The sequence below is a fragment of the Felis catus genome, chromosome E1 (genome assembly GCF_018350175.1).
Source record: "Felis catus isolate Fca126 chromosome E1, F.catus_Fca126_mat1.0, whole genome shotgun sequence".
Taxonomy (NCBI): Eukaryota; Metazoa; Chordata; class Mammalia; order Carnivora; family Felidae; genus Felis; species Felis catus.
In genome coordinates this window covers 23,411,669-23,432,100 of record NC_058381.1, presented here as the reverse complement: position 1 = coordinate 23,432,100, position 20,432 = coordinate 23,411,669, and the positions used below count along the sequence as shown (strand labels likewise).

Genomic DNA, 20,432 nt, shown 5'->3' with positions numbered 1-20,432 from the left:
GCTCTGAGCGGTCAGCACAGAGCCTGACGCGGGGCTTGAACTCACGGACTGCGAGATTATGACCTGAGCCGAAGCCGGATGCCTAACCGACTGAGCCACCCAGGCGCCCCAAGGGTCTTTCTATCTAGTGTCCTCTTGCTCCCAAGCTACTTATGTTTATGAAGATCAAAAGCGGACCACAAAAATGGGAAAGGGGAAAACATATTGGTAGGAAAGGAGTAGTAGATTGTTTCAACTTATTCTTAGATATATCTTGGTCAAATACATCTTCCATGAAAAATTCTAAGACCTGGGGGACTCAATGATATTGCTTTCTTGAACCAAACAGAAAGGGGTAACTCTAATAGACAAACTTCTAGAATTGTGCAGAATAATTTTTTTGGTCAGAATTATATTTAATATCATCCCTAGTAAGGAAGTGCTTCTTCTAATTTCTCAAAAGATCAGCCTATCACACATAGCACGGATGTAGCATTTCAAAGGTACTTATTTAGTTCATGATAAATTCTAAAGTTATGCACATGATTACCTGTAATCTGTTAAGTAAATGGTGGATAAGTTGAGACACTTTGCTGACAAGATGATTCTGATTAAGAGGCACCAGTCGGCAAGCTTGGACAAGAAGAGCACTGACATCCTACCAAAAAAAACAAAAAAACAAAAAACAATGAAAGGTGATATGCCTATTTATTAGTCAAGTAAAGAAGCAACCCCTGCCGCCCAAACACAGCCAAACAGAAAAATGAAAGGCAATGTTCACACTCAAAATGAGGAAAGATGAAATGTGAGGCAGGAAGTAGGAAGAAAATTAAATGATAGCACAGAAATGGGATGTGCTAAAAAGAAGGAAAAGACACAATATGGTTTTTGTCTAAAAACTCCAGAGTCTCTACATATGTAGAGAGTGCAATTAAATAGCCAAAGAGAGGCTTCCAGAATATAAAAACACACACCGAAGTTAAAAATGCCAAAAAGTAAGCAAACAGACACATGAAAAGATGCTCAACAACACTTACCATCAGGGAAATGCAAACCAAAACTACAATGAGATATCATGTCACACCTGTCAGAATGGTTAAAATAAAAAACACCAGAAACAACAGGTGTTGGCAAGGATATGAAGGAAAAGGAACCCTCGTGCACTGTTGGTGGGAATGCAAATTGGTGCAGCCACTGTGGAAAACAGTATGGAGGCTCTTCAGAAAGTTAAAAATAGAACTACCCTAAGATCCAGCAACTGCACTACTGGGTATTTACCCAAAGGATACAAAAACACTAATTCAAAGGGATACATGCACCCCTATGTTTACAGCAGCGTTATTTACAATAGCCAAAGTATGAAAGCAGCTCATGTCCATCAACAGATGAATGGATAAAGAAGATGTGGTGTGTATACACACACACACACACACACACACACACACACACACACACACACAGTGGAATATTACTCAGCCATAAAAAATGAAATCTTGCCATTTGCAATGACCTGGATGGATGGAGCTACAGAGTATAATGCTAAGCAAAATAAGAGAAAGACAAATATCATATGATTTCACTCATCTGTGGAATTAAAGAAACAAAACAAACAAGCAAAGGGGGAAAAAAAGAGAGAGACAAACCAAGAAACAGATTCTTAACTATAGAGAATAGACTAATGGTTACCGGAAGGGAGGTGCAAATAGGTGGGATGGGTGAAATAGGTGATGGGGATTAAGGAGTGCACTTGTTATGATGAGCACTGGGTGATGTACGGAATTGTTGAATCACTATATTGTACACCTGAAACGAATACAACACTGTATATTAACATACTGGAATTAATTTTTTTAACTAAAAAATAAAACTCATTCATTCCCATCTTGAAAAAGAAAACAGAAAGCAAGTAAACCATATTTTCAAGGCCACTGGGAAAATCAGGAGTGACACGTGTATAAGTTTAATGTAAAATTAGGTAATTCTAAAAAAAAAAGCGGGGAATCTATTTGCAAATCACACCATCCATTCCTCTATGGATGTTTACTGAATTAAAAGTCTGGGGGCGCCTGGGTGGCACAGTCGGTTAAGCGTCCGACTTCAGCCAGGTCACGATCTCGCGGTCCCTGAGTTCGAGCCCCGCGTCAGGCTCCGGGCTGATGGCTCGGAGCCTGGAGCCTGTTTCCGATTCTGTGTCTCCCTCTCTCTCTGCCCCTCCCCCGTTCATGCTCTGTCTCTCTCTGTCCCAAAAATAAATAAAAAACGTTGAAAAAAAAAAAACTTAAAAAAAAAAAGTCTGGAGCACCTATTATGTGTTAGATCTTTGGGATCCAAAGGTGAACAAACATATTCCTGAACTTCAAAGAGCTCATTATCTAGAAATACTCACAAAACATTAAAGTGAATTAAATGTTGAAAGAATTAAGTACAAACTCTATGGGGAAATGGTAATTAAGGAGGTCTTACAGAGGTGATTTTTAAGCATAACGTGGAATGATCTGAAGGATGACTTAAAAATCTGCCAGACATACAAAGCAACGAAAGACGCCGCAAGCAAAGGGAATGGAGTGTGCAAAACCTGGAACACCAGTAGGTGTGAAACACTAGAAGCTTGAGGAAGAGCAGGTTTTAAATGACTGCACACAGGGCACAAAAGAAGTGATGGGAGACTGGAAAAGCACATTATTTTTGATGTAAAAATATCAAATTATATCAATAGAGCAAAAGTTCCCAAGTACTCCCCGAATTCCACTCCACTCCCTAGTGATACACACTATTTTGTTGTTGTCAACTCTTCCATTTGTTGTTGTGAACGCTTTACATCTATAAATATACACAGTCTGTTAAACACGCTCCTCACCCTATACTGGTGTCACACTGCATGCATGAACTGTTCTGTAACTTGCTCTGATCACTTACAGTATGTAGTGAAGATCATCCCAAATCAGAGCTTTGCTTTCTAGTCAGATTTTTTTCCCACAAAAGAAAAGAGCACTCTAGCAGCAAAGCAAAGAATGGTATGGAGAAGGGCGGGACTGGAGGCAGAAGTTTAAGGAGAGTTCAGGAAAAAGTCATCTTGCCCTGAAGGCTTAAGGCACTGGCAAGGGAACACAGAAAAGGAGATGAGAAACATTTATGAAATAGAGTCTGAAGAATCCAGAGTGGATAGATCCGGGAGGAGGGAAAGGGAAAGCACCAGTGTTTGTGCCAGTGTGATTTGGCAGACTGTTCATGTTTCCCTGAGTGGGGGGAGGGGACGGGTTGGGGATACAGTGGTCTCTGCCGAGATAATGTAACTCATTTTTAGGAACTGTCAGGTTTGAGGTGTCTCTGAGCACCGTAGGCAGTGGCATGACTGGGTCAAGAGTTCTAGGAGTTCATTAAGTAGTCTCCAAGGCCCGATGTGTGTGAATATTATTACTATTCAGAGTCAAAGTACTTCTAAAGAGGAGGCAAAGAGGGAAAAACTAGCACGAAGGAACAGAAAATGGCAGGGACCATGTGACAGACTCCAATTCTAGCGCTGCCGTTCGCCAGCAATATGACACCGGACCTTTATGTGCCTCCGTATTTTTAACAGTAAAACAGACCTAATATTACCGACGTTGTAAGATTCCTAGAACCGTGCGCGGTATATAGTACGTGACGGTCCGAGTTCCATTACTTAGTAAATGGTAATAGTGAATTTTATATACAAAGTGTTTTTGTACGCAGAGAGTGGAGCGGAGGAGAGGGGCGGACCAAATGACACCTGCGGTGTTACCAGAGCAGAAGTCATCAGTGGCGTTTTGAAAGATGCCGAGTTTGCCAAGCACTGCGGGGTCTTCCAGAAAGAGGAGGGCAGAGACTGCCACAGTTGGAGGGAGCAGGCATGCCTGGAACTAAGTAATGCGAAGCGGTGCCAAGAGAAGCCAGGAGAGGCCAGGAGAGGCCGGCGAGAGCTGCCAGCCCCGGTCTCTGAGGGTGGGGCCGGAGCGAGCAGGCGTGGCCCGAGTCCTCCCGACCCAGCAGGCCGCCTACCTCCGGGGCCACGCCGCCGACCTCGCCGTAGTTCTCAGAGATGAGCTGGTCGAAGAGCAGGTGGATCTCGGTGCGGGCGGAGCTGCTGTCGTCAGGACGGAGGGCGCAGAGCCTGGCCGATAAGCAGCGGAACCCACTGCCCTGCTCGGGCGGTGGCTCTCGTGGAACGTCTCGCGCCTGCCCGCCCGGCAGCGATTCGGCCACTTGCATCGCCGCCATCTTTCCCACGTAGGACCACAGGGAAATACTTCCGGGGCATTCCCGGCTCCGGGGACCAGCTCCGGAAATAACTTCTTTAGAGCAGAGCTGGCGTTCCTAGACGTTGGGATCTGCTTGCACTGCTGTGCGAATAGGTTTCAGAACCGGCTTGGAGGCTTTACTTGTCGCCCACTTCGCTTTGAGCCCTGACTGAAATTGAGACTTTATTTGTCCTCCTAGAAAGTTTGTTCCTGGGCAGGGCTGACATGCCTATTTAGTACTAGCGTTTCAAAATCGGACTGGAATTGGGGAGGAGCCGTTGTAGATGGCAATGGCAGAAACTGCTAGGTCTGCGACATCTTGGGCTCTTACCTTTTTTCCCAGGCACAAAACCACCCTTCATAAAGGCTATAGTAACCAGTATTCCTTGCAGCTCTAGCTGTGCATCCTTTTGTGAATCTTGAGGCACTTCACCACACGAGAAAAGTAATTTGGAAGTTCAGACTCAAGCCATGTGAAATATAACCTGCCCGAGGGTGACCTAGTTGACATTGGACACCCCAAGATTTCCTGTAACCTTAAAAGCAAGAAACTGGAAAAGAAAATAGCCATTTAAAATGCTATAAACAGTTTTTAGCCACCCAAGAAGTGAAGGCATGAAATTTACATTTGGTCATCTCAAGCCTTTTGAGTTATGCAAATGTAAAACAAACTATCATCAATGGTTCTTAGGGGAAACCTTGAAGGCACCTGAATATACATGTTTTATCTTGAGACAAACACTTCTGTTTAACAATGGCAATTGGGGGCATGCTTTAGAAGAGCTAGTTTTCTAAAGACTTTGGGCTTTTGGGGGAGGAATATTTTTTGTTTGACTTTAGATTTCATTATGCTTGTATATTATTGCTTATTCTTGAGATGTGTGTATGTGTATGTTATGTATGCGTATTTGTGATGTTCAAGCACTTGCTCAGAGAAGATCAGGAGCTGAGGCCGAGTCACAGATGTCTTAGTCTGAGTTCTTCCAAAGCAGAGCCTTAGATGAGGTTGTTATATGAGTGATTTATTCAGGAATGAACAGGGAAGAAAGGGGAATCAATATGCATATGGGCTATTGAATTAACCATTGCTAGGGGTGGTATTTGCTCAATCCTCAAGATTTTCTGAGAAGCTTTATGGAATGCTGTCAGAACCCCCTTCCTGAGGAATGGAAGATGGAAGCATGTATCTGCCAGCCTTTGAATTCTGTTGTCAAGCATTGCCCCACCAAGCATCAGTTCTCCAGTGCTTTTCATTTGAGCATGCATCAGTGGGTGGTGGCTCTTGTGGGAGTTTCTAGATGCACAGAGAAGCCCTGAGGCAAAAGTGAGAGGTGGAGGGTACTGGGGTACAGTCCAAGACAAGGCTCTGATAAAAGCCTTAACTTGTGCTAAGCTAGTAGATGCCTGATAGAAGCTGGTTGCTGTAGCAATGATTAGACTAAGAATAAGAGTGTAAGGCCAAGAGTATTCAAAGCAGTGCACAAGAGATATCCAATACACTGGGCTAGAAGGATGTGGGACCTGATCATCATCACAGTGGAGGTGGTGTGATAGAGACTGTGGAAAGGATCAGGGTTTGGTGTGGCTCATCTTAGGTTGCAACCTGAGTGGCCCACGCATACTGTTATTCAAGACTGAATGACCCAGATATTGTAAAGTATACTGATACCAGTCTGTTGAGTTCTGATGGAATGTACCCTAGCAGATGGCAATGTGGTTTCTCCAAGGAAATGAACATTCCTACCCTTTGCTGATCACCAACTGAAGAAACATATATCAAGCTTTCAGGGAGGACTTGAAGGCCCACTTCATTGGCTTGTGTTTAGATGATAACCCCCAAACTGTGGAATTCCTAGCTTGGCAAAAAATCTCTCCCAAGAAAATCTCCTCACATATCCTCATTCCTCCTCACTCTCAATCTTTTTTAATCCTACAGTGGCATTGGGACTTTAAGGGATGCCTAGCATATTCATAGCTATTTCCTTTTGTAAGTTCTGCATAAAGTGGTCTGGAGCCTTACTCTGGAATATCACCTCTTTCATATTTTGGAACTCTGTCAAGACTTCATTTTTATTACCTCATTAGAGTGTGGATCATCCTAACTAAAGTAGGCTTTACCTTGCCCCCTTCTCCTTGTAATTCACGTCCTTGTTTATTTCCTTCAAAACCTTTACCATAATGTGTAGTTATTTGTTTACTTGGTTTTATCTGTTTCCTCTTCTAGAATGTGAGCTTTGTGAAAGCACACATCCCATCTGCCTGGTTCACTGTTGTTCAATGTCTGCATCATCTATCGCTGTTCATCAATGCTAGCACAGCAACTGCATCATGGAAGACACTCACCAATACTTGCTGACAGAATTAATGGACTCACTATTTATTCGGAGCCCCCAATTTGCCATTTGTTACTTGTTGTGAAAATCAAATGGGATCTTTGTGAAAATACTTTGTAAACTATAAAGTTCCATAAATCTTAGCATCCAAATGAGGGAGACACTGTTACTTCCCCCTTTTTACAGATAAGAAAAGTTTAAATGGCTTAAAAAAAGAAAGTATAAAGAGTTTAAATGATTTGTCAAGGGCCACACAGGCAGTAAGTTGGCCAAAATCAGACTACAACCCAGGCCAGTTGTGATTGTGAAGACCAGAGACAAGAAACTATAAGTCTGTTTTTACCCATGTTTTGTAATGGGGAAAACCAGAAGAGAGAGGCTGGTCCTAAGAATTGAGATCAACTAGGATAGGCCAGGAAAGAGGATTGGCCTTGGCTTCTCTTCTAGAATCTTAGAAAATTAGGACTAAGGGCCATCAGCCCATCTATTTGGTAATAATCATAACAATCATAGTCAACATTTATTGAATGTTTTCTGTGTCAGGCACTATGCCAAGCATGCCAAGCACTTTACATGAACTAACTTCTTTTATCCTTGTAGCTCTAGGAAGTATATATTGATAATCAGATCAGAAAACTAAAGCACAGAAAGGTTAGGACACTTGCTGAAGGTCACACAGTTGTGTGGTAGAACTGGGTTTGGAATTCAGAATCAGAGCTCCCTAACTACAATGCTATAATGCATAGGCCCTGGAGCTTGACATGAGATTAGCGATAAGGTCCTGACACTTATCTGCTATTTGAGTTTGAGTAAATTACTTAATCTCTCCAAACCTCAGCCCCCTTATATGTAAAATGGTAGTGGTAATAAGCAGTCACAAGGTGGTTGTAAGGATAAATTAGATGATTCTTGTGGAGACTATAACACAGTGGCATACCAAGTCCTGAGCAAATGTTTCCCCCACCTCATCATCACCCCTAACCAAATAACTCAAGCAGTGTGGGTACTTTTAACAATGATGATTTATTGAAAGAAGTGACTCTTTTTCCTTCCCCACCACATGTAATCTCCATCCACAGGTCCCCATTTTCATCTGTCTTCCAGGGCAAGGAGTTCCAGTCACATCTTTGAAGATAGGAAGTGATGAGAAATTATTAGAGAAGGATGACCCTTAAGATAAATCTTCATCTGAAAAATGTACAAAAAAAATTATGTATGAGACCTGCTGTTTTTGTGACCTAGGGTTGCAGACTGCAATTGAGAGGTGACAGTTCCCAGTTCTGGGAATCAACAAGCACCTGAAAAGAGCGAGCAAGGCTAAAAGCATCCCAAGGATTGTGGGTGGATTGGACAAATAGTAACTTCTGAACACAAATGGCTTACTTCTGAAGTTTATGTTGATTCTGTTGTGTTAGTTATTACATTAATTAATAAATACAGCCTAATTTATAATCAAGACTGAATCATGGTAGCTTTCCATTATGCATTTTTTTTCATTTGATGGCTACTAAAAATATCACATGAGGACCCTGAAATTTTTCTACAGGAAAGGGGTTCTCATGGGTTAATCTGGCAATGTGCATCAGAGGTTTAAAATGAACATACTCTCAGTCAGAGTGGCCAAAATGAACAAATCAGGAGACTATAGATGCTGGTGAGGATGTGGAGAAACGGGAACCCTCTTGCACTGTTGGTGGGAATGCAAATTGGTGCAGCCACTCTGGAAAACAGTGTGGAGGTTCCTCAAAAAAATTAAAAATGGATCTACCCTATGACCCAGCAATAGCACTGCTAGGAATTTACCCAAGGGATACAGGAGTGCTGATGCATAGGGGCACTTGTACCCCAATGTTTATAGCAGCACTCTCAACAATAGCCAAATTATGGAAAGAGCCTAAATGTCCATCAACTGATGAATGGATAAAGAAATTGTGGTTTATATACACAATGGAGTACTACGTGGCAATGAGAAAGAATGAAATATGGCCCTTTGTAGCAACATGGATGGAACTGGAGAGTGTGATGCTAAATGAAATAAGCCATACAGAGAGAGACAGATATCATATGGTTTCACTCTTATGTGGATCCCAAGAAACTTAACAGAAACCCATGGGGGAGGGGAAGGAAAAAAAAAAAAAAGAGGTTAGAGTGGAAGAGAGCCAAAGCATAAGAGACTCTTAAAAACTGAGAACAAACTGAGGGTTGATGGGGGGTGGGAGGGAGGGGAGGGTGGGTGATGGGTATTGAGGAGGGCATCTTTTGGGATGAGCACTGGGTGTTGTATGGAAACCAATTTGACAATAAACTTCATATATTGAAAAATAAATAAATAAAATGAACATACTCTTGGGCCATAAATTATAATTCTTAGAATTTATCCCAAGGAAGTTAATAAGGGCATGTATACCAATTTAGTATTCATTACAACTGTATTAATAAAATAAATAATAAACATTATTTCATATTATCAAGTGTGTATTAATGGGGGTTACTAAGTATATGAACATATATGATGAACTTTTTTATAAGGCTGTTAAAGGTATAACAGCCTTATGCCTGTTGACGATGGTATAGAAACGTTGGTATTGTTAAAAGTTGTATTAGAAAATAGCTATTTTCTAAGTGAAATAATTAAGAAATAAAAATAGACACAAATTATCTCATTTCAATATATATAATATATACATATATTAATATATATAACATGTACATATATATAATACATATGTATGTATATTATGTATTTGCATGTGTGTGTTTAAAATATGCACCAAAGTATTAAGCAGATATCATTTGGGGATGGGGCATAATGTGACTGATTTTAATGTTCTTTTTGTTAAAATAAATAGTCTGATTTCTCTTCTGGATATATTGGGTAATGAAATTATTTTAAAGGTTTGGAAGCTACCATCCTGTGATGGATGCTTCTTTTTCTTGAGAAGGGTGTAAAGAGGGAGAGGCCACAGAATGATAGGCTTCTGTTCCACCCAGCTCTGGAAAGTCCCACCAGAGCCAGCCTCCTTAGGTTGGACAAGGTTTGAGGAAGCAGGGAAGGGCCTGATGTTTTCACCTGTCCTTAGGCTGGAACACAGACGTGGCCACACCCATTGCTGACACAGCGTTCATCTGGATCACAATCCCAGTCACCACTGCATTCCTCAATGCAGCTACCTATGTTAGAACAGACCACCTTGTTTTAAGCCCAGGTATCAGAGAGGACAGCCCTTGACTGAAGCGGCTAGTTCCACTTTCTTCTTTCAATTCAATAAATATGGAATTTTTAAATAATTACAGAATAATACTCTTTAACATCTTATATATTTCAGTTAAAGACAATAAATAAATAAATTCAATAAATTCAATTCAATAAATATGGAATTTTTAAATAATTACAGAATAATACTCTAATATCTTATATATTTCAGTTAAAGACAATACATTCACATAATCACAATAAAGTAAGGCCTACTTTAAATAAGAGAATCATTGTATTTGCAGAAGGGAAGTGCAAAGAAGCCCATTCAAATGTCCTCACTTCCCTACTTTGCAGGGAAAAGGGCAGAAAAGAGGAGACTCACATTAAGCAAATGCCATCCAGGGTGCCTTGCTGTCACCCTGTGCAGTGAATCTGATTAACCTCACTTAAAAGTGTGGTGACTGGTGTGCACAGAGGTGAATTGCCCACCTCTGTAGGTACAGAAATGGAATTGAACCCAGACCAGCCTGGCCCCTAGGCCAAGTTCCCTCTGCCGTCCCACATGGTGAAACAGACTCTGAGATGAAGTGCACATTGCCAAATGTCAAGGAGTCACTCCTGACCTGAGTGGAGGCCCCCTAGGTTCCCAGAACCTCACAGTTAGTCTTTGAGAACCAATGAAATAGGTCCAAGAAGCCGGTTAAGACCCCACAGGAACTTCTAGCTAAATGTATGCAGAGCTCTGGATGAATGAGTGCTGTGCTTTTGCTTCTACTCAGGGGTTTCTCTACCTGATTCTGTGTCTGGACTTCTCTGGGCTCTTGTTTCCTCATATGTAAAATGGAGCTCTTAGATCTAGCAGGGGAAATGAAGTTCATTCTCCAGTGTCAAGTCTGATCAACAGAGATGACTACTTAATGCTGCGTTGAGAAGGCTGGGGCATCTTGTCCAGGCTCAACAGGAAAAGAATCCTGTGATGACTAGCAATGTTTAAGAGTATAAGAAAGGAGCCTGGTGGGATGTCTATAATATACTTGCAGACCTCAGAGAAAGTCAGTACGATCCCTCCCTGCTTCTGTTTGCTGTTGTTGATATATGGTGAGATGGTTGAAGACTTTGCCCCCTCCTTAAATCTGTTGATCTTTGCTATGTATGAAGCATAGAGCTAAGTTATTCAGAAAATATAAAGATTTAAGGGGTGCCTGGGTGGCTCAGTGGGTTGAGCATCCAACTTTGGCTCAGGTCATGATCTCGTGGTTTGTGAGTTTGGGCCCTGCGTTGGGCTCTGTGCTGACAGCTCAGAGCCTGGAACCTGTTTCAGATTCTGTGTCTCCCTCTCTCTCTGCTTCTCCCCACCTCATGCTCCCTCTCTCTCTCTCTCTCTCTCTCTCTCTCTCTCTCTGTCTCTCTCTCAAAAATAAATAAACATTGGGGCGCCTGGGTGGCGCAGTCGGTTAAGCGTCCGACTTCAACCAGGTCACGATCTCGCGGTCAGTGAGTTCGAGCCCCGCGTCAGGCTCTGGGCTGATGGCTCAGAGCCTGGAGCCTGTTTCCGATTCTGTGTCTCCCTCTCTCTCTGCCCCTCCCCCGTTCATGCTGTCTCTCTCTGTCCCAAAAATAAAATAAAAACGTTGAAAAAAAAATTTTTTTTAAAAATAAATAAACATTAAAAAAAACAGTTAAAAGAAAAGATGTCAGGTAGAGTCACTATCTTAAAGCAGCTTAGAATCTAACAACAGAGATAAGACTTGTGTTTAAAGTACTAACAACAAGGTGCCTGGGTGGCTCAGTCAGTTAAGTGTCCAAATTTGGTTCATGGGTTCGAGCCCCACATTGGGCTGTGCTGTCAGCACAGAGCCTACTTTGGATCCCCTGTCCCTCTCTCTCTCTGCCCCTCCCCACTCTCTTTCTCTCAAAAATAAGCAAACATTAAAATATTTTTAAAAAATGAAGTACTAAAAACAAAGCAGTATGTGACAGGTGTCCTGAGAGAGGTATATACAAAGGAAAAGGGGCTCAGAGGAGGGAGGACATTATTTCCAGTTAGATTAGCCACAAAAGGTGAGTCTTGAAGTACAGGAATCTTTTTAAGACAGACTTGATGGGGCGGGGGCATGGGGAGGGGCGGTGGTGGTGGTAGAGTCTTGTGAGAAGAAAAAAGAATTACTAGCAAAAGTTCACAAGGGGAAATGCAGGCATGTGAGGCATCCAGGGCACAAAGTTTAAGGAGCCACTTGCACAACCTGAGAGTGAACGTCTCCTTCAATATTGCACTCTAGGCATCTCCTCTCCTCACTGCTCGGCCTGGAATGCAAGGAATACAGGAGGACTGGCAAATGTGAGGCTGGAGAAGTACACGGGAGCAGCTGGAAGTCAAGCAGGACAAACAGGTAGGGGACAAAGTTACTGGGGTCAGATCTTGAGGACCTGATGAGTTTGGATTCCATTTGGTAGGCCAAGGGAGGGATATGACTGCAGTTTGCTTACAAAGATTATTCTGGTGTGAGGGCATAAAATGGACCAGGATTCAGTGAGCAAGCAAACCTCAGAAGGGAAAGAGGGCCAGGGGGTGCGGTCAGGAAACTTGGGCACTGGCCCAAGCATGGGGTAGTCAGGGCTGGAAGTGCTGTGTGGCAATGGGGAGGGGAAAGGAAGGAACACATGCAAGAAACAATTTCAAAGAATGGACGGTATTTGGCAACTGGTTTAATGGAGGGGGGAGGAGGACAGCAAAGAAGAGAGGGGAGTAAGTGAGAACCCAGGAATATTTAGGGAGAAGCAGGAGCTACAGTGAAGAGAATCCAAGAGAGAAGAAAGTTTGAGGATTGACAGGGCAGCAAACCATGTCAGATGCAGAGGTTACAGGCTTTCGCTGCCGAGGAGCGTCAAGAGATTTGCCAGCAGATCCTGGGAGCAAAGTTTCTGGAGACTGATGAGGACAGAAAGGGCGACAGTCAGTCTTCAGGGTGTGAAGGAATGAGTTGTGGGGAAGTAGGGGCAGAGAGTTAAGATGGCTCCTTTGAGAATGTTGGTGGTAAAGGGAAAAGCGGAGATCGAGATGATTTGTGTGTAATGTGACTAAGACAATGTGTTCTCTAGTGATCTGATTTATTTGTTGCAAAAGGCCAAGAAACCCGTGGGGAGAGAGATGCTGGGGGAGATGGAAGAGATGATGGGGCAGCAAAAAGGGAAGAGTGGAGAGTCTGGATGAAGGGATGACCCGAGGAAAGGAGGGGGAAGAGTGGAAGCAGAGGGAGAGAGATTTATGCGGTCAAGATGGCTCCTTGACTAGAACACCTTTTCTCCTTTCTTCCCTCCTCCCCCTGCACACACCGGTCCCTGCTGGCCCACTTTCCAGTTCCCTCATTCAGAGAACAGGGCTGTCTTCTGCCTGGACTCACCCAACAATTTCAGTGGCCTCACTGCAGCCTGGAGCTCCTGCACCTCCAAGCTGAGGGTGATGAGCATCACCAGGAGGAGGAAGCCCCCCACCTTCATGTTGCTGTAGAAAGTCTGGCAGCAAGGCAGCAAGGCAGAGAATGGCTGAAATTTATACTCTTCCACCCCCACCCCCGAATTAGAATGCAAGGGCAGGGGTGGGACTAGGGAGGTGAGAGCCTTAAGCCCTGCCCAGAAACTACTTCTGAAGAACTCACACCAGTAGGCATCCTGGGTAACTCCTCCTTGTTGCCTAGGCAAGTCTCTGACCCAAAGGAACACCCTCCTCTGGCAGACAAGAGTCTCCTGAAGCAAGTAAGCTATGAGTGACAGAGAAAGGGGTGGAGTGGGGTGGGGGGTGGGCCCTGGCCTTTATTATGTACTTTATCCACTCATTCCTTTTTTTTTTTTTTTTAAACACAAAGAAACATCTCCTCTGGGTCAGACACATGCCAGGCATGGAATACATCCCTGTAGAAATCACAATCTAGGAACTGGGTGTTAGCAAGGGCGCAGCCCCTTCTTTGACATCTCCCCTATCTGCTCTGGGCCTAGGGCCTTTGGTATTGAGGACAGGGAGAGTCAGAAGAACCAGTAGAGGTGCTCCTAGGTCACCTGCTGGTGGGAAGGAGGCCACCTTAGTCTCCTGGCTTGGTCTGATTTAGGCACTTGTGGTGGTCTTTGCCGACACGATATATGTCGTTCTCTTGGTGTAGAGTTTCATTTCATCTTGTCCACCTTCTTTTCCGAGAACCCTAACTCTCAATATATGTGTTAGGCTCTTCCAGGATGTCTCTCATCAGACAGCACTGCGGTGGGATTGGGGGATGCCGGGTAGCTGCAGTAACCAACCAGGTGGGGAGTGAGAGTTCATTTCCCCCTTCTTGTAAGCACTCCTCAGCTAGATAAGTGATTTTCTGAAATCTGTACTCCCCTCGGCTTTTTGGAGGAATATGTCCTCCTTCCCTCCCCAGAGGCAGTAGGCGAAGGCAGAGGTGTGTGTTCATTCTGGCCATGAACATCGTGTCCCATAAGATGTCTTACTTAACATGGGATAAGGATGACTCAGCTGCTTGGGCATGGCAGGACCAGTTTGCAGATTCTTATGGCTTTAGCAATATGGTTGACTTCTCTTTAGAGAGTAGTAGAGTCCTTGTCATTTCGCCAGGGGCCTGGGTTCTAATTCTAGGGCTACAGGAAGAGACCCTCCCTACCTGGTTTCATTTCTCACAGTTTCTGAAATGCCACCAGGAGAGGTCCTTTGGACAAACTGACCTCATAAATTGCTAGTACTCCTGGGTAGGTTAGGGGGTGCATGAATAACTATAGGTTATTTATGAAGCAATTCTTCAAAACTGCCTCAACACAACCCTGCCTATCCCAAAGCTGAGGCTGGTTGGTGTCCAGTTTCTGAAACAGAGTCAGAGCCAGAAAGAAACCTTAAAGAGGCCCTAAACACTGAACAAATGATAGAGATGTTCTCTATATGTAACCGCAAATTTTGAGAAAGTGCTTAACCATGAAATAAAAACATATTTTGAAATAATTTTGAAATTTCAACAAACCTCAAAGGTGTGTTGAAATTAAACTTGTTTCTTTTTAGATGTCCTCTTTTCTGATTTTATTTTGGGTGCCCTGTTTTGCTGGTGCCCCAAGAACCTGCTTTGTTTGTCCTTTGGGCTACTCCAAACTGAGTGGGGCCTTCAGAGCCTTGGCAGTGGGGCCCTAGCCTGCCTCCCTGCCTCCTGTCTTCCTCCTCACCCTCAGGCACTCTGGGATGCTCTGGCTGCTGCTCTTTGCCAGGTACTTCATGCTCAGTTCAAGCTGTTCCTTGAACTTGGAACACCATTTCCCTTTCTTTCTCTACCACATCTCACAAGGCTTAGCACAAATGTCACCGCCAAAACTTTCCTCAATCCCCACCCTTGGGAGAGGTAACGTTGTCTGTATACTTGTCTGGTCATAGCACTTAGCACACTGTGTTGCAATTATTATTATTTTTACATTTCTCTCCTGTGAATATCCTGATGGCTAGGGTGGGGGAGTGGTCTTCTTTATCTCTTGTCTTCTGTGCTTCAATGATAAGTATTTATTGTGCTCAATAACTATTAAGTGAACCCACAGTAGAGACAGTGATAAATGAATGGGAGTTTTGGCTAATGGGTGGGGACAGAGAGAAGGGCAGGAGAGAGGGGACATGGGGTTGAGATTGGGTGTGAACAGGACCCATAGGGTGTCCTTTATTTGCCAAATTGGAAGCCCCATAAGGGCACTAATGACAGGAAGGACACGGCTTTGGAGCTAGATAAACTTCTGTTTGAATCCTTCCATGTGGTCACTTCCTGGGGATGTGAGTGGGCCAGTACTAACATTAGTATATTAAAAAATCGCATTCAGGTTTTAGGAAAATCCTTATTGATCTCTGACTATGTACCACGCCCTGTGCTAAATGCTGGGGATGTGGCATGAACAAGGTGGGCTTGCCCTTACAAAGGAGGAAGTAAACATTCTATGGCACCCCTGCTGGTCTGAGACAAAGAAAATATTCTGTTCATACAAACAAACTTTAAGCAAATGTCATCTGCACCCCCCCCCATCACCCTGGGCCTACCAAGGGGAGTTCCATTTGCATTTAAACTTGATTGTACTCCTAATCTGCCCCCCCCCCCCAATCAGCAACCTTCAAAGTGTTCCCATTTGTAGATCTTGCTGTTTCTCAAACCATATGTTGGAGGGAATGTGACCATTCTGGAACTCTAAATTTAAGTTCAATCCAGAAAGTATTAGATTTTCTCAATCTCAAATTTGGAATGCTGCAGGAGAGAATTTGATTGTCAAATGCTCCCTGCCCCCCACCCTATAATACAAAGCTGCTGAGGTGTATGTGTGTGTGTGTGTGTGTGTGAGAGAGAGAGAGAGAGAGAGAGAGAAAGAGAGAGAGAGAGAGAGAGAGGTGGGGGTGGCATTCAGGGAGCCATTGTAATTAGGAAGACATCCCATATGGTTTCCAATACAGACAGGCATTATTATTGCCATTTTACAGACGAGAAAACAAAATCACAGAGAGGTTTAGTAACAAACCCAAAATAATATGGCAGAACTAGGATCAAACCTCAAAGGCTGCTCTTAACTGGTGCACATTCCTGTCAGGCTAGGTCCAAGTTCTTGACTTCTCTCTGAGACACAGGTAAATGGGCTTTTAAGGACACAGCAACAGGCATGGTGTTACCATTTCATCAGCAGAACACAATTGCTTTGTGCTAAGTTGCTTGCTATGGAGGACTCTGGTGCCCAACCAGGTTAAAGGTAGGGCTCATCCACCTAAAACTGTAACTTTGGCTTTAAAAGAGCTGAGGAAGAGCAATATGGCCCTTATTTCTGGCTGTTCACAAAGGCCGACGTGAGTATAGCCCAGTGCATGAGAGTGAGGACTCTGGGGTGCAACAGATCTGGTTTGTATCTGGCTCCACTACTTGGTAGCTGTGTAAACTTGGGGAAATTAATTTCCCTTTCTGAGCCTCACTTCCTCATCTGCAAAGCAGGCATTATAATTCCTATCTCAATGGCCTGTTGGGCAGATTAAATGAACATATATGTACACACATCTATTCCTGGCAGAGTCCTCAAAACTGGCAGCTACTATCATTATTAATTTCTATGAAAGGGAATGTATGCCTTTCTATTCCCTAGAACAGGGCACTTATACACAGTCCATGCAAAAATGTATCAGTTCATTAAGGAAATATCACAAAAGAAAGGGAAATCAGAATCTGCCCATATTCTACTCTGCTGCAAAATATAAGCTGAACCATGAAGAGACTTCTAGGGCTTACGTAGGTATTACTGTTGGCTCAACAACTGTATAGAGGTCAGGAAACTTAGCATGTGACCAAGTTTTGCCTAAACAGACATTTGCCAGAGGAGGATCAACGAAGTCACAATCTTACATCATTTCTCTACAAGGTAGTAAAGAGGATAGCCATTGTCTACAAGGGGCTATCCCCATCCTAAGAGTCCCCCCTCCAAATGAGAGCCTTTGCTTACAAAGAGCCCATGGTCAGCAATGAAGAGTGAACACTCAGCTGCTCCAAATACCAGCTCTGCTGCTCCCTATGCTCTGAAATTAGAGCGTGGGACCAAGGTTGAGGATAACATCTGGTCTCCAGGAGAATGTTAAGCATGTCCCTTCCCACATAGACCTCTCTGTGCTGTGCCAAATCTAGATCGTGCAACAGGCAAGAGTCTGAGTTCAGGAGCCGGATCACCTGGGTCAGATCCTGACTCCCACTCAGTAGCGGTGTGACAATGGACAAGTTACCAAACCCCTGTGAGGCTCGGTTTCCTCCCCTGTAAAATGAGCATGAGAATAGTACCTGCCCCCATGGTGTCGGGTGAGAAATTGGTGAGATAATTATGTCCATAATTCAGCACAATGTCTGGAAGACAGCAAGCACCAAATAAAGGTTGCTGTTTTCAGGATCAGTGATGGTATTATTTAAAAAGGAATTCTTGGGACGTCTGGGTGGTTCAGTCAGTCGAGCGTTCGACTTGGGCTCAGGTCATGATCTCATGGTTCGTGGGTTCCAGCCCCTCATCAGGCTCTGTGCTGACAGCTCAGAGCCTGGAGCCTACTTGGGATTCTGTGTCTCCCTCTCTCTCTCTGCTCCTCCCCCACTCATAAGCTGTCTCTCTCTCTCTCTCTCTCTCTCTCTCTCTCTCTCTCTCTCTCTCAAAAATAAAAATAAACATTAAAAAAAATTTTTAAAGGAATTCTTGGAGCGCCTGGGTGGCTCAGTTGGTTAAGTGTCAGACTCTTGGTTTCAGCTCCAGTCATTGTCTCATGTTTTTGTAACTTTGAGCCCCACTTTGGACTCCATGCTGTCAGTACAGAGCCTGCATGGGATCTTCTGTTTCCCTCTCTCTCTGCCCCTCTCCTGCTCACTGCTGTCTCTGTCTCAAAATATATAAATAAACGTAAAAGAAAATAAAAAGGAATTATTGCTCACAACTAAGTGCACCCAAATTTAAGCCTCAGAGTCATGACTGTGTGACGTTGGATAAGTCATGCTGTCTTTACAGGACACTGGTTTCCTCATCTCTAATGATTGCTGCTAGGGTGGGAAGCCCACAAGTCCCCCCTCCTCCACCTTTTATGAAACCCCACGGATGTGACCACTTCTCCTTTACACAGACATGGGCTCATGCTTCTTCTTTACATGAAGTGAATTCTGTATCACTGAGCGCCAGTGATACAGCAGTGAATGCAGGAATAGAGGAGGACCATGGGAAGGGAGGGGAGTGCAGGTGGAGGGCTGAGCACAGGCAGAGATGGCATGAGATGCCACCCTATGCTTCCTCTTCAGATGCAACGTCTTATGCCCCGCCTTCCCCATTCTCTCTCCTTCCTCCTCATCTTTGCACACACATCCTTCTACCTAGTTCCTTACACTGACTCTAGCAAGCAGCAGCTGACTGGACTTGCCAATCTCCTTGAGAGTCTGAGAGTGAGAGTCTGCACTCTGTGCTGAGAGTGGGGGGGGGGCAGCAAGGAGGAGGACACCCCCATGCCACGCTGCTGTGTGGAGTCTCCTGTGATGACCAGGCAGATGCCCAGAGATGGGCCGAGGTTTACACCCTTCCTCCCACTGAGCTGGGCTGGGGTGTGGAACCTGGTCAAGTCACAAGTATTTGGAAGCTTAAGCCCTGATGGGCAGTTGACCTTTCTGCATTAGAGAGATCCGTGTTTAATATTGAGTAATGGTGTATCTTCACATAAGCTCTCCAAGCCCAAGTGAAATAGTTTCTTCCGTCTAATAATCAAGACTGCCTAAAGAACAGAGGGCACTTTGAATGGCAGAGGGAAATGGGGTGGGGCGAAACGGAATCAGCATTTATTAAGCACCTCTACTACCAGATTTTACCTCTACTACATAGAAACATTGGATATTATATATATATATATATATATATATATATATATATATACTTTAAATAGTATATATAATTGAGCTTTTTTTAATTAAAAATTTAATTAATATTTTTTTACAAAAAGAGAGAGTGTGAGGGAGGAGGGTCAGAGAGAGAGAGAGAGAGAGAGAGAGAGAAAGAGAGAGATAGAATCCCAAGCAGACTCCATTTCCAGTGCAGAGCCCAGCATGGGTCTCGATCCCATGAACGGTGAGATCATGACCCGAGCTGAAATCAAGAGTTGGACACTTAGCAGACTGAACCACCCAGGTGTCCCATAAATTGATCTTTAAAATAACATATATATACACACACACACACACACACACACACACACACACACACACTATCTCCACCCCCTTTAAAAATAAAAAGTACTCTCAAACGTTATCTCCATTACACACATGAAAAGAAGTTACTCCCCAGTAACTTCCTACTCAGGTTCTTCTGATCCAAATCCCAAGCTCTCTACTCTGCACACACAGTCTATGCCTTTTCCTTACATACTCCCATTCACCAGATTTTATATCCAAGTTACAGGGCTCAGGGTCTGGTCTAGAAATGGGGACTGGCATCTTCTCGACTTCTCCCCCCAGTCTCCACAGAACTACCTATAATTCCTCATCCAGTCACATTACCCGAAATACTAACAGATAGAGATTTCCTTGGGTAAATAAGCCTCTTGCCATGTTCAGGCACAGGAAAAAAACAAAAAAACCCATATCTGAGCATTACAACTTTTTTCCTCCTTCTACCTAATCCTCCAGCCTTCTTTTATTACAGGTTCTCAGAAATGTTGATCCAGTTTTTATGTATAAGTTTTAATGTTTCCTTTTGCAAAGCTGTTTGGAAGAACATGCACCTTGCAAGCATGGCTCTGTGGAGTGTCTGACTGCTGGTATGGACCTATGTAACCTTGGCCACAATCGAGAAGGCCAGCCTTCATGTGAGCAGCAGGTGGACTTCTTGAGAACAGTACATTGCAGTTTCCAGCCTCTCCTGCAGTTACCTATGGCCATGTGATGGAGTTCTAGGCAATGGAATGTGAACAGAAGTGATATGCTCCACTTCTGGGGTGAGGCCCCTAATCACCCCCTCCCCACCTCATACAACCCTCCAATTGCTAGCCTAAAGCACATAGATAAATGATCCTGGAAGCCAAGTATTGAAAATGGTGACTCAAGATGGGAGGCGCCTGGTCCCCAAATTACTACTTGGAGGAAAGCTGTCTGTTGTTCAAGAATACCCATTTTAGGAGGGCGG

The 20,432-nt window shown here is 43.8% G+C and overlaps 1 protein-coding gene and 2 long non-coding RNA genes across 7 annotated transcripts in view; 1 reads left to right on the top strand and 2 right to left on the bottom strand.

Moving 5' to 3' along the window:
- Positions 1 to 4,229, bottom strand: part of HEATR6 (HEAT repeat containing 6) — a 35,931-nt gene extending 31,702 nt beyond the window's left edge. For 3 of the 5 annotated variants that reach the window (XM_003996579.5, XM_006940099.5, XM_019817540.3), the window contains exons 1-2: positions 3,997 to 4,229; positions 530 to 637 (exon numbers count right to left, since the gene is read on the bottom strand). In XM_003996579.5, the coding sequence (XP_003996628.1) occupies positions 530 to 637; positions 3,997 to 4,215 (327 nt within the window). In that variant the 5' untranslated portion in view covers positions 4,216 to 4,229. Of the gene's footprint in view, positions 1 to 529; positions 638 to 2,895; positions 3,493 to 3,739; positions 3,897 to 3,996 lie in introns of those variants that run through there. The other 2 variants (XM_019817539.3, XM_023243517.2) reach the window with 2 other exon arrangements.
- LOC123381892 lies at positions 4,228 to 8,024 on the top strand. The gene is made up of 2 exons (XR_006589441.1): positions 4,228 to 6,342; positions 6,460 to 8,024. It is a non-coding gene; the product is annotated as an uncharacterized LOC123381892 (long non-coding RNA).
- Positions 7,573 to 13,321, bottom strand: LOC123381891. The gene is made up of 3 exons (XR_006589440.1): positions 13,166 to 13,321; positions 9,639 to 9,739; positions 7,573 to 7,756 (listed from the first exon to the last, which is right to left on the bottom strand). It is a non-coding gene; the product is annotated as an uncharacterized LOC123381891 (long non-coding RNA).
- Between the last annotated feature and the right edge of the window lie 7,111 nt (positions 13,322 to 20,432).